This window comes from Agelaius phoeniceus, chromosome 13 (assembly GCF_051311805.1).
Source record: "Agelaius phoeniceus isolate bAgePho1 chromosome 13, bAgePho1.hap1, whole genome shotgun sequence".
Lineage (NCBI taxonomy): Eukaryota > Metazoa > Chordata > Aves > Passeriformes > Icteridae > Agelaius > Agelaius phoeniceus.
In genome coordinates this window covers 2,268,084-2,281,915 of record NC_135277.1, presented here as the reverse complement: position 1 = coordinate 2,281,915, position 13,832 = coordinate 2,268,084, and the positions used below count along the sequence as shown (strand labels likewise).

Genomic DNA, 13,832 nt, shown 5'->3' with positions numbered 1-13,832 from the left:
TGCTGTTCTGGGGGTCTGTGCTGTTTCCCTAAGGATTGCAGGGACCTGGGTGCAGATCCTGGCCTGGGCTGGGTCATACTCCTGGCACAGGAAGGTGCTTCCAGAGGTGTTTTGGGAGCAACAATGCAAGTCATTATTCCATCTGAATGCTTTCCAGTGGGGGATTGTCCTGTTCAGCTGCTGATTAATCCTTCTGTTCCATAATTGGCACTACTTGTGTACTGAAGTGTCTCCTCCCTGCTAATGGGAGACAACTGATGGTAACAGACACTGCTTTGGGCCCTGGAAGGAGCTTTCTGAGATTCTGGGAATTCCATATAATGCTTCAAAATGGGCTTTGCTTGCCAAAAGTTTTTGCTGTCATCTACGTACTCGAAAGCCCCAACTTTTAACAATTATTCAGCAAGCGTCAGTGGTTCCTGTCTTTGACGGGAGTTGAGGTTCTGACTCTAAAGCAGAAAAAACATGGAATTGTTCTGATTTAAAGACATTTTTATTAAGCTAGAATTACTTATTCTATAAATTCAGACCTGATGAATTTCCAGCCTCAAATAGCTTATTGAGTGTGCCTTGTCAAATAAGAAGATTACACGCTGGGCTTTAGTTAACAAGATTTTTAGAAATATGAAGCACAAATATTGAAAAGCTTCAGCACGTAGCAGTGGCTGCATTGCCTGGGACTCATTAATTCTGAAGGTGTTTCTGTGGTTTATTCACTGGGCTCCCTGGGAGCTGCTGGGCTGCCTCGTGTCCTGTCCCATTGCTGCGGGGTGACCGTGCTCCCCAGTGTCCACCCAAAGGCCTGGGCACCTGCGAGTGGCCCAGGGCAGTGTCACCACACCTGGTGGGTGTGCAGGGCCTCTTCCAGCTGGGATTGAGCATTCCCAGGAGTCTCACTGAGCTCACCCTGCTGAGCAGCTGGAAGAAGGATGTGCAGAGCCGCTTACCTTTGCTTTACTCCAGCTTGGAATGGCAGCACTGGGTTTTCTGAGCCATCCTGCCAGTTGTGTCCTAGCCTGGTGCCTGGGGGTTTTGGCTGAGGGGAGCAGCCACATCACCTGGAGAGCTTGGATCTGTGCAGGGCTGGAAGTTTGGCTCTGCAAATGAGTACGTTGGAGAACTACACATTGACAGAAATTCAATTTATTTTGTACAAGGTAGGATACCTTTGCACAGTGAACAAATATATTACAAATCTGTCTTGCCTTAAAAAAGTATTGCCATTTTGGTGCCTGTTTCCTAAGCTAATGCTGCTATACAAGAAGGTACTTTTTTTTGTTGGTTTTGTTGTTTTTTTTTCTTTTCCTGTTAAGCTCTATGCACATCATTGCATTTGGTTTCAAAATCCTGCTTTGAAAAAAAACCAAACTAAACAACTGAGCACATCTCTGCTCTCTGGAGTCTCACTGCAAACTACAGCAACACACAAACGTGGGTCAGGCCAGCAGCTCAGGCTGCTTGTGCTGGGTGCCAAGGTGGGTCCTAACAAGAGTATTCCTTATCCAACTGCCTTTCTCTTGATATTTTTGAGGTAAAACTTTCTATTCATGTATGCAAAATATATTCCTGCTGGGCCTACAAAATAATTGTTTTCTTACATCTCAAATAAGGCTTTCCTGGAAAACAAAATTGCTATTGCTGATCAGCCACGGCCCCCATGCACACATGCAGCATTCGGGAAACCTCGTGGGCAGGATCCTGCAGGAGCCTGGGGGTGTCCTGGGGGTGTCCAGGCTCAGGCTGGGGGTTCAGAGCCAGCCTGACCACCTGGAGAGTGCTGGCTCCCAGGGGCAGAATGCCCAGAGCCAGGGGCTGTGATCCCAGGCATGGGGGCTGAGCCCATGCGTGGGGACACAGCTGGATCCCACCACGGTGCTCCAAGGATCCAGGAGTATTCCCAGGGCTGGGATCCAGCTGCTGCCCCCGAGCTGGAGGGCTCCTCTTGCCAGTCCTGAGCCTGCAGGTCACTCCTGGGATCGTGCTGTGAGCAAACCCACGGGGCTGGTGTCGTCCTCTTCTGCTTCCATCAGACTGGCGAATGTGCAACAGATTATTTTTTATATTTTAAAGGCAATCAACTTGCTACTTCCACGTTTGCCTAATAAAATTACATACTTAGAGTCAATACTACTTCATGCTCAAAATCTACAAGGAACTAACGGCAAGTACTCTACTTTCTAGGTCAATGGAGATTATAAATTAAAAAAAATATCATGGTGGCTCAGTCCAAAATTTTACCATGGGTCAGACCCTTGATAATTACTTCACAAACAGCTGCTGAAAAAGAAAACCCAGTTCCAGCTCCATTTAATGACATTTCAGGTAGAATCATCAATGGATAAAGTTGCACTACATGGTAATGCATATCAGATTAAGAGGTGTCATCAGTGGCATGCCGAAAGTGAATCATGAGGAGATGGTTTGGGAAGATGGGAGAGAGAAGCCGATGTGGCTCAGCTTTGAGAAAGGAAATGAAACCAGGGCTGGTCTGTGCAAACCTGCAGCGTCCCAGGGCAGGAATTGGAGGGGCAGCAGATTAAATTGCCTGACAGATCTGCTGGATTTATCTACCAAAAGAGAAGCTGCATAAGGAAAATCAAAGCCTACCTGTGCCAATCAACATTAAAAGTGTGGTGAGTGTGAGACTCATTGTGGAAACTCCATTTTTTAGCAAAGATCAGGGGATGTTTGGAAAGATATTAAAAACTGTACAGAAAGTGTCTGTATTAATATTCCTCAACTCAAATTCTCTGGTACTGAATATAGAGATGACAATCTCAATGCTAATTACCAAGCATGATCTGCACAGGTTGCACATGGTGATGGCAGTAAATGAGCTTTCCAGAGAGTGAAATGACAAGTTTCCCTGCTCTCATTCAGAAAAATGTCCATTCCCATGACAAAGATGAAAATAAATTCCAGCGTATTCCTAGTCACCTTGTTCCTAACAGTAAAAGGTTTCTTGCTGCAGTCAGTAGAAATGTACAGCCTGAAGTCCTTCTACGTAGCATGTTTTTGTGGTTTATTTTACAGCAAAGCCAGGGTTAGAACACGCCACAGAGAGTTTTTGCCTGGAGCATGAAGACACCTTCCTGGGGTGATGTGCTCCAGTCCCACGTGGAGGAGGCTCTCATTAGTTCCAGGTACCCATACAAAAATGTCTTTATAAATAACATCATGCAGCAGCAGCAGTTGGCCCAAGCTGATGTCCTGTAAAGTCCTTGCCAGTCCGCAGGAAAGGAAGGAATGGCTTCTCCTCTGCTTCCTCACAGTCTGTGTTGGCAGCACAGTGCCCAGTGAAGTCCATCCTCTAGGACTGCTTGTCCCAGGAAGGCCCGTGCGTGGGGCTGTGCCGGACGGGCAGCAGGTCGTAGTGCCCGGGAATGTGACTGTTCCTGGGCAGGTCATAGGGGCTCTGAAGGTAGCTGGCACTCCGGCCACGGGCGTCCTGGACTATGCTGACAGTGGGCTCTGGGGGAGCAAGGAGAACTGGGGTGTGGTGACCAGCAGCAGTCCCAAAACTCCTGATCCTCGGGGATCCCTTCCAGCCCAGGACATCCACCACTGTGGCTCAGCTCACTAAACCAGCCCACCAACGCTCAGGCCTTCCCCCTGCCAGTTCATCCCTACGCCAAGCCCAGATCTGTGTGCCAGGACAGGGGAAACCAGCCTCTGCACCAACCCCCCTGTGCCACCCACTGCTTACCAACTTCGTAGATGTTTTTATTGGCTGTTGATGAAGTTGGCATTTCAGAATACGGGGACTCCCTGTGACCAGGTGATTTCATTTCCACGTAGCTGCTCTCGGAGTGTTTGCAGGTTAAAATGGGGGGGTCTTTAATGGTGGCGTATGGGTTTTCACTGCTGTTCAGGGAACAAGTGCTGGAGCTGCACACAGATTCTTTCATATAATCTGCAAAACAAGAGCAGAGTGGGTGCATTAGGATCATTAGCTTAATTAGGTTAATTACAACTGAGCCTCTGCAGGAAGGCTGGGGGGGACAGGGGGGCAGGGGATAAGGAAGATCCTTGAAGCCTCCAGCACAGACACCCGGTGCTTGTGCTCTGGGTGTTCCAAACCATTGCATCCACCACTCACTAGCAGGAAAGAAATGAAAACCTGCTCAGTACTGAAGGTTTTCCTGTGAGAGGTCCTAGCTGCCGTTTACTGCAATATTTAATTTGAGGTGGCAATCCTTTCCCTCCCTCCCCCTCATTCCTGTGGAGCCGTGTTCATCCCGCTCTGCCCCGCAGGCCCAGGGCAGCCGGCTCTGCAGGCAGGGGCTGCTGCTGGGCCCTGGGCTGCTCAGCCAGCTGAGGGTGAGTCCCGGGGCCTTGGGCACAGCCAGGGCCCTGTGCTGGAGTGCACGATGCTGCCACAGGCTCTGCACCAGTGCAGCCTCTGCATGTGCAGCCCCAGCCAGTTTCGGGGTTATCCAGCATCCTACAATTGGGGAATGCTTGGGTTTCCACAGAGGAGGACAAGCGTCCATCTGAGCCTCACTTTTGCTCTGCTTTTTCCCCCCTTTGCTGTAGACATCTCCTGCTCCTCTCCCCTGAGCTGGAGAGGAGGTGACAGAGGCACTACTTGGGGAGAACAAGGTTGGCATGAGAGCTGCCCGCTTGGTGACCTGGCTGGGATAGAGCAGCCTGCTGCAAGGTACAGTGCCAGTCTTGCTTTAAAAATAAAAAACAATAGAGAATAAATAGGTCTTAACATTGACATTCAAGAACGTGCCATTGCTGCTGTGTGCATCCTGCTGGGCAGTGCCAGTAATTTAGAATTAGAGCGATGCAATGAAAGATGAGGCATTTTCTTGTGCTGGGTTACAGTACAAAGGCAGATCCTGGTATATATGAAATACTCCCGGTGAAATAGGGGGACTTGCAAAATAGCTGCAATCCCAGCTGCCCCCGCTGTCTAGTATGGGAGACAAAAAGAGAAATTCAGGTTAAGAAATAGACAGACAACATGACATCACTTCTCCAAACCTCGGCTCTGAGCCTGCCAGCCCCGTCCTGCTCCCTCACGTGCCAGGTTTGCTCCACTGTGAGTGACTGTCCCTCCTTCAGCTCTGGGGTTGTGTCTGTATCTGTGTGTCTGTGTGTCCATCACCCCTGGCCTGGTGCCCCTGGTCCTGGGTCAGCCCTGAGGGAGGTGCCAGGTGTTGCCTTTCTGGGCTCTGATTTCAGTGGTACCAACAAGTCTGGAGAGCCCTCAGCTCCCAGGGTCAGTGAAAGCAGCTCACTGGGAAGCTCCACTGCACACAAAAAGCTGGGACCATCAGGGATGGGGAGGCTGGCAGAGGCCTGGCACCAGTGCAGTGTTTATTTAGGTAGAAAACTTAGAAACTCCTTGTCTCGCATCAGCCTGGGTGAGATGAGCAGTGCCTTTGCTTCCAAGGGAAACATGCCAGGTTTGGTACATGACAGGAGATGGGAACCAAAGCAACAGTGACATTCCCAGGCTCTTGGCTGCAGGGTTTGTCCCTGCACTGTCACCAACCCCAGCCCAGTACAAGTGAGTGGGAAACTGCCCCATCCCATCCTTCTACAGAGAGATGGGGCAGCCCTGTGAGACCAAAGACTTCTGCACATGAGTGAGCTCAGTGTTGGCTTTTGCTGTGGATGTGACTTAAATCCAGATGTCCCAGTCTGGGATCTGTTGCTGTTAGAGGTGAGGAAGCCATAGACAGACAAATGAAAGGCTCATCTTCACCTGCCAGCAGCTCACAGCTCCTGGTGGCTACTCCAGGAACATGGAGCTCGTTAGGAGAGCCTGGACAGCCTCAGGACAGCCTGAGCCAGCTCTGCATTTTAGGGTGAGGCATGTGAAGATTATCTTCAATTTGCTTCTCTATTTCCAGCAGTGCTGCTGAACAGATGCTTACAGGGTGAAAAGCAGGATTCCCTTTGTGCCCCAACAGCTCCCTGCAAAGTGTTCCCTGTCACACCACGGCTGGGAGGGAGCAAATCAAACCAGAGCTGGGTGTAGATTCAGGAAATGTTGATTATAAAGGATTGCTGGCTGCTACAGCAAAGAGCAGAGTGAGAATTCCTCCTCCTGCAGAGCTGCAGCTGCAGGTAAATAGCTGTGTGGTTTGTTTATTGAATTGGGCACACTGGAGCTGGCAAAGGCAAAAATCCCAGCACATCAGCTGTTTTATTTCATCCAGCTCAGCTACTTTTATCTCCCTAAGCTAAAATCCACCTGTACTGCAGTTAGGGCTGACATTGCCTCCCAGGCAGGTGTCCCTCAGCCCTTCCCTTCCCAGAACCAGTTGGAAGAACCAGTGAATGCCACTCAGGCTGCCCAGACTGGTTTGGCCTCTCCCAGGAGTTGCCTTTTCCCAGGAGATGTTGAGAAACAGCGTGCCTGAGACCATTCCTGCTGACGTAAACACAGCTCTGTGTCTGCCTGGGACCAGACCTTTGCTTGGGACACAATATATTTTCTGGAGCACCAGTGGATGTTTGGGATTCTGGGTACACCAGGGAGTCATTAGCCCTCAAGAAACATTATGTGCAAGATCATGGAGGATTTAACTCTGAAGGCTGTAGAGTTATTTGTTATTAAGGTAATTTGGGGATAATTAAGAAGTCTGGCATCAATTGTCAAATTTTGTTTCATGAATTAATTTATGCAGAACAAACATATTTAGAGATTCTAAGCCCGCGGTGCTGCAGCCACGTGTGAGCCCTGGCTGTGCTGACTCCTCATCCCTCCCTGCTGCAGGGTCCAGCTCTCATGGAGGTGAAAGCTCTGCCCCACAGTGCTGGGGCTCACTGGAAGCACTCAATCAGCTGGACTCCAGAGAAATATTGGGAATATGCTCTAATTTTGAAGTCCCTGCCTTCTGTGTTGCCTGGATACCAATCACCAGACCTTTGGAGGGTTTATTTTTGTTAGCAGGGACTGGAAACGTCCCTCCCCCAGACTGGGTTCCTCTCTTGTGTCCTGAATTTCCCCTGGCACGCTGCAGACAAGCCTTGGATGCCCCAGCCAGGTGGGAGTGCTGAGGGGAGGTGCTGTGCCCTGGTTGAAGGTGCTCTCCTGTTTAACCCTTGTTGGGATGAAGCGTCTGTGCTGGCTGCTGTCCCTAACCTGGCCAGCCCTGGCTGCTGCAGGGACAGGGACACAGGGAGGGCCCCTTGCTGCTTCTCAGAGAGCCACAGGAGTGGGGACACATCCTGTACAACAGCCAGGGGAACCTCTCTGAGCCCAGCCCTGCATCCCTGGGACCACTGCTTCTCTCTGCTGGGGCTTTCCTGGCTCTTCTGCAAAGCATGGGTGTTTTTCCTTAAAATGCTTGTGCCCGAGGTCTCTTCATTCCATCAGTGCAGCACTATTCATTTAAAAACCAAACCCCTAAAACCAGAAGGACTCAGCTGAAAGGAAGAGCTCAGGAATGGCATCACTGAGCACCATGCACAGGAAAGAAACTGCTCAGAAACCTGCTCTGAAAACCCTGTGCCTGGTGAGCCCCTGTCACCAGGTGCCACAGGGCTCAGGGCTGGCACTGGGACAGCCAGCCCCTCTCTGCTGCTGTCAGACTCTGGCCTTGACACCTGGCAGCCCCAGATACCTGTGCCCACCCCTGGAGCTCCACAGCAGCTCAGCCACCACAGCCCTGGTGCCAGGCTGCACAGGGGCCACCCCTTTGCTGGTGCCAGGCTGCACAGGGGACACCCCTCTGCTGGTGCCAGGCTGCACAGGGGACACCCCTCTGCTGGTGCCAGGCTGCACAGGGGCCACCCCTCTGCTGGTGCCAGGCTGCACAGGGGACACCCCTCTGCTGGTGCCCTGCTCTGGGCACAGCCCCCAGCTCTGGTCTCCTCAGACAACTGGGGCAGCAGGAGGTTGCCCAGGTTCTCCACAGCCTGGCCTCAGCCTCAAGCCCCCTGTGCCCCTCCCTGCAAGGCTCTGTCTGGTCCAGAGACCACTTCCAACTGCAGGACAGGCTGCCCCCAGGTAGACCACACTGGTGGGAAAAGACATGGTTTTAAATTGGATGAAAGGAGCTAAAAACCAGGCACCTGCCTGCCAAGGTTTTTTGCTGACAGAATCCAATTGTTTGGGACTGGGAATTTCTTCCTCTCCATTTTCTGAGGAATGTGGTGAGTCAGGGCCTGGCAGGGCAAGGAGAGCTCACCCTGTGCATTGGGCACATTCCCAGCTCCTCCTGGGAGGAGACTCCCCTGGCACTGCCTGAGCCCAGGAATGGGCCTTCAGAGGGGCCTTGGGAACCTGCAGCCTGCTTCTGAGAGGGTAAGGCAGCTTCTCAAAGGCAGCTGCTTCTGAGAGCCCTCAGCTCCCATGTGCCTGCAGGTGAGCTCCCAAACATACCTGGGAAGCCAGGTGTGCCCCTGTGTCCCTGCCAGTGCCAGCCCTGCCTGCCTGAGGCAGCTGAGCAGCCACAAAGAATTCCAGCTGTGGCTTCTGAGTCTGATTTTTCAATTTATAAAAAGATAAACATGTAAAGGAAACGGTTCAGATCCTAAAAATTAAGGGAAATATGTAGCAGCTGAAAATGCATTTCACTGTTCTCTGTCACTGTGATTCTTTTTCTCTGCCCCACTGGTCCCTCTGGGGTGATTGTGCCCATGGATGGGAGTTCCTCTGCATGTGCTTAAGGTACCTTTAAACTTTGTAAACACAGTAAATTAGTTTAAACTGAGGAAGTTAATAGCTCCATGTACAGGGAACAACTAGCTCTATTATAATAAGATTTTTCTTTTGAAAAAGGGAATCATTGAAGTAGCTGAAACCAGTGGATTGAGTATTTTGTATATCATAAATCATATATATCATATATATACATAATCCATTCAATATTTTTACTTTAGCTTTTATTGGTTGTTGGTTCTTGGTTTCCTTTGGTGATTCTGTGTGGTAAGGTGATGTTCTACAAATATTGCATCCCTGTCTTTTGAAAACAGCAGCTACAAAGTGAATCTTGATCTCTAGGCCTGGCTATAAGCTGGTTAATGCTTTTTATGTGAAATAGCTTTTGATATTCCTTGTTGGCCGAGCCCAAGGTGTGGCTCTGGAACACCTGAGCCATGGCAGAGCAGGGGTCTGGCAGCAGCCCCAGGGCACTGCAGGAAGAGGCTGGGTGGTGTTTCCCTCCTTGGCTCCCTGAGGGACATTCCCAGGCCTAGTTCAGATCCAGGACCTGGGCCTGAAAGCTGCCTATTCTCCAGGAGACAGATTCCTTGCTCCATCTTCTGGAGCACAAGCTCAGTGAGCTAAACCCCAGCCCAATCTGCCAGGAGCTGTGGGAACCACTGTGCCAAGTGTTCCTGTGGTCCAGATGGAACTGGAATATTGAGAATGTAAACGTGGAGCAAAGTGAAATGTAAAACCCTGGGCCCTGTGCTTGTGACTCATCTGAGATCCTGTTTAAACTGCCCTGGAGTCAGTGCCCACAAGTGCTGGTGCCAGCATGAGGGGACCTCAGCCTCAGGGAGGGCTCTTGTCAGCTCTGCTCTAAATCCCTCTCAGCAGAGGGCACGAGCAGGAGCAGCTTCTTTCCTTGGGGCTTTCCTTTAGCTCAGCATGGCCAGAGCCAAGAGCAGGGAAATGCAGCACTGTGCCACCAGCAGCTCCCCCAGAGCCCCTGTGGCTGGTGGGTCCTACCTGAGTGTGCCCTGGGCAGCTCCTCCTGCCCCTCCTGCCCTGAGCTGAGCCCTCCCTTTCTCCCTGTGCTGCAGAGCCCGTGGCCCTAGGAAGCTTTGGATCCATCATCCATGGCCCAGGAGCGCTGGGAGCCAGGCAGGCAGCTCAGGGGGTGCTGGCTCTGTCCCTCCCTGCCAGGCTCCTATCTCACCTCTTCTAGGACACCCTCCTCACACCTGGGCAGGGTTCTGCAGCTCTGGATACCATACCTTTGAAGCTTTTTTCCATTATGTATGTGTTCTGACGTCTATCCATCCCACAAGCACCTGCATAAAAATGATATATAATGGAAAACAAATAAATATTTATGTAAATTGGATTGCTTTGACTACTGAGCAGCATATATTCTTCCCTCTAAATTGTACATCAAGGCCCTCATTTAGGGAGGCTCTTAAGCACATCCTCAGCTGTAAGCACACACTCAGCTCCAGTGGGGAGTCTGTGCACGCCTGGAATTATGCATGTGCTTAAGAGTTTCCCTGGAAGGGAGAGCTCTCTGCAGCAGGGTTACCAAGAACTGCCATCCATCAGGAGATCAGGATAAAAACCATCTGCTGAGACATTCATTACTGGAATGGTGTGAAAGAAGCCTGAAACGTGCCCTTTCAAATCTGAGTCTGCAGGTTGTGCTGCAGCACTCTGTGACTAATTTTAGGCTTTGTTTTGTTTGTGGAGAGTGTATTGTTTAACTCACAGCCTTAGACTCTAAGGTGTGCACCATCTTCTTAAATTACCTACCATCACTTTGCTGGTGAATTTGCACAGTTCAGTGACTGATGTGACAACAGTCCCTAAGTGACCACAGTGCTCTGACAGTGCAGCACCAGGAGCAGAGCTGACAGCCAACAATTCTGCCTTGTGCAGCTCCAGAGGAACTCACTGTTCCTCACAAGCTGAGACAGAAGGGGATGGGGACCTTTTCCATTTTTACTCCCGCAAATTACCCTAGATATCAATCAAAAGGAAAATCTAATGTAAGCCTTTAAATCTTTTTAGCTATAGAGTCTGGTATTTCCTATTGACTGGGACAATCAATACAGATTTGGTTACTGAGAAACGTCCTTGTGGCCTATGGGATTCCCAGGCAAGTAACTCAGTTACACTGGGAAAAGAGCCCCACAGCCAGCGTGTCCCAGAGGTGTCCCAGCTATTTGTCCTTGTGTGTCCTCTGGTCTCTGCAGAAGAGTTGTCATGGCTGTGGCAATGCTGTACCAGCCCCCTTTTCATGACATCTTCATTTTTTTTTGCTAAATAAGAGAAATGACTAGATTAGACAATAAATGTGTTACTGGCACATCAAAGACAAACCAACCCTTTGCTCTGGTTCTCAGTGCCCATCCCTGAGCACAGGAAGGGGGCTGGTGGCACCAACTGGCTCCCTGGGATGGGGCTCTTCTGGCCATGAGTGACCCCCCAGTCCATGTGAGCACCTCCTGCTTTGTTTTCAGCACAATCCAGTTCCCAGACTCACCCTGCTGCACAGGGCAAGGCAGACTGGGAGCTTTGGGCAGCTCTGTCCCAGAGCAGGATGAGCTCTGTGCTCTTTCCCTGCTGTGTTCTGAGTCAGAGCCAGGAGGATGGAGCCAGTTCATCCCTTGGCCCATGGCCACAGGGCTGGGGCTCCCCAAGGCCAGCCCTGGGGATCACATCCTCCTCCTGCCAGGGCTGAGCAAACCTCCCAGGGCAGCAGTGCCCAAGCAGCACCTGGGGCTCACTGACCCCACAGAGCAAGGCTGGAGGAGCACTGGAGAGCTCCCAGGGCAAGGGGCTGCAGCCATGGAGAGGCAGTGGCAGGGAACAAAGGGACCAGGCTGACCCCTGGGGAGGTGCATTGCCCTTGGGAGGGCCACACAACCCCACAAAGCCCTTCCCAACCAAAAATTCCCAAAATTCCTCCTTTAGTTTTCTCTTTTATCTGCTATAATACCATGGGTTTATGACCCATTTTTTTGTATTCACTGAGTTCCTTGGGAGGTGAAATGAATAAAAGATACATTATTTTTTAAACTGCAGAAGTAGTTAATGTGGAAAAGTCCTAAACCAGCCAGGGATCTGGCACTTCAGGAAAGTCCAGGTTTAAGTCTGAAGCTAAATTATCTGCTGGGGTGAAATCAGAGTCTCAGCTGGAAATAGTTTTCCACACCTTTTGGCTTTGAGAAGAAAGTGAAGTCAGCTGTGAATCAAACTTATAGCCTTTGGTCCTCTGGAATAAATGCAGCTTTGAGTCACTCACGATGTGCTGCAAATCCCACTTTAGTGTCTGCATCCAGGACTGCTGTTAAAAAAGCATCAGAGATAAACCCAGCCCTGCCTGCAGCTGCTGTGGCCAGTGCCCCAGATAATGAGACAAGAACCTTTCCTGAGCTCAGGTGAGTGCTTTGGGAGTTTCCACCTGCTTGGGATGGGAGCTGGAAGCTGGGCTCTGCCACTGCCCAGTGCAGGCTGGACTAGAGCAAGAGGAATACTCACAGGGCAAACAACTCCAGCTCTGTAACTCAGGAGAGAGAAAATGCAAGGACAAGCCATTCCCCAAAACAAGGACCAGGCTGCCTTGGGCAGGCATGACACAGGAAGGTGACAAAGCCTCTTCCTGGCACCACAGAGTCCCCAAACTCTGACGTCTCAACCCCATGTCCATGGGAATTACTTGTGCTCCTCCCCAGACTCCACTGAACACAATCAGCTCTCTGAAATCCTGGAGTTTGAAGCTGACAAACAAATGTGCAGCAGTAAAACTACAGGCTTTGTCCTTGCATTTCCCACTTGGAAAGAACAAGAACTTGGCAAAGTCCTGCTAAACAGGTAAAACACCTGCAGTCTGGTAAGATCCACTGCAATTAAGAAAATCCTTATCACTGCAGGTTTGAGATGAGTGTTCAAGTTAATTTTGGTGTGGATATTCTTACAATTTCCATTCCCCAGCTCTAATTCATGTTTAGGACACCTGCAGTTTCTAAGAGGGCTGTGGACATTTCTGGGAGCCTGGTTCTCCTCATCTGCTGGGTCCCATCCTTTGGGCTCCCCAGAGGAGTCACTGGCTGAGGAACCAGTGGAGACTTTCCATCCATTCCTAATTTCTCTTCCATTTCCCTCTCTCTTCTTGGCTGGCTCCCACATTTGCTCCCTGTGACAATCCATGGGGTCACAGCAGAGGAGTTGGGCAGTTGTCCTCTGCTATTTTTAACTTTTTAACTGAATCCAGCCCTGCCCAAGGCTTGGCTGCTCTTCCAACACACGAGTTGGAGCATCTGTGTTACGAAACTAAGGCTGACCATGGGATCAGAAGGTGGAACAGGTTTTTAACTGTGGTACTTCCATGCTTGACGATGTTTAAAGTCAAGATTCCCTGGGTGACCTTATTAGACTTTTATTTTATGTTTATAATTCAAAGTTGAAGATTTAAACTATCTTCTGAAATTTTCATGAGAGGAACCTGCAGCTTTTATTGCACAACAGTAATACCAAGAAGTGAAAACTTTTTATTTGCATGTAAAAACAGCCTTGATCTGAGCAAGGATTCAATGTTGTGACAGTTGACAGCATGAGCAGGCATTAATTCTGGTACTGAGAAGAAAGGAAAAAAAAAATCTAATTTTCATCAATTAGTTTGAAAAAAGAAAAAAAGTTATCTTGGATGCAAAATGCTAGGGGAAAAATTGAGTGTTTTGCTGGAAGCTCCTTAGCTAAAGTATTTATCACTTCTAGATCATTCTTGCTGCAGAGGCATTTAGCATTGTTTGTGCTGGTAAAATAAAATGCGTGAATGCAGAAGAGAGGTGGCACATGGGGAGCTCAGGACAGCACAAGTTAAACACAAATAAAGCAAATAGTGTGCAAAAAAAGCAGCAAAATAATAAAAGGAAAATTGATGTGGTTTGAGAAGCATTTGGAAACCCTCACACACACAGCCACCTCCTTGTCACATACAGATGAGCACAACAGTGGTTCTGCAGCTTATTACACAGAAAACATTAATGGTGTTAAGGATGAAAAGATTTGCACTGAAGCTTGACAGGTTTGTGATTTTCCTGATGCAGGGAAGAGTTATCTTGGAGTGAGGCACGGCCTGGGCCCAGGGCAGGGTGTGATGCCTGGTGCTGCCCTGTGTTCATTCCTTTGCCATGTGAGCTGTGAGATAGTTGACCTTAAAAAT

At 49.8% G+C, this 13,832-nt stretch overlaps 1 protein-coding gene across 7 annotated transcripts in view; it reads right to left on the bottom strand.

Moving 5' to 3' along the window:
* Nucleotides 1-1,127: 1,127 nt before the first annotated feature.
* Nucleotides 1,128-13,832, bottom strand: part of MEGF11 (multiple EGF like domains 11) — a 254,466-nt gene continuing 241,761 nt past the window's right edge. For 5 of the 7 annotated variants that reach the window (XM_077185613.1, XM_077185612.1, XM_054641787.2 and 2 more), the window contains 3 exons: nt 9,889-9,945; nt 3,707-3,913; nt 1,128-3,471 (listed from right to left, as the gene is read on the bottom strand). In XM_077185613.1, coding sequence (XP_077041728.1) covers nt 3,311-3,471; nt 3,707-3,913; nt 9,889-9,945 — 425 coding nt within the window. In that variant the 3' untranslated portion in view covers nt 1,128-3,310. Of the gene's footprint in view, nt 3,472-3,706; nt 3,914-4,738; nt 4,922-9,888; nt 9,946-13,832 lie in introns of those variants that run through there. The other 2 variants (XM_077185616.1, XM_077185615.1) reach the window with 2 other exon arrangements.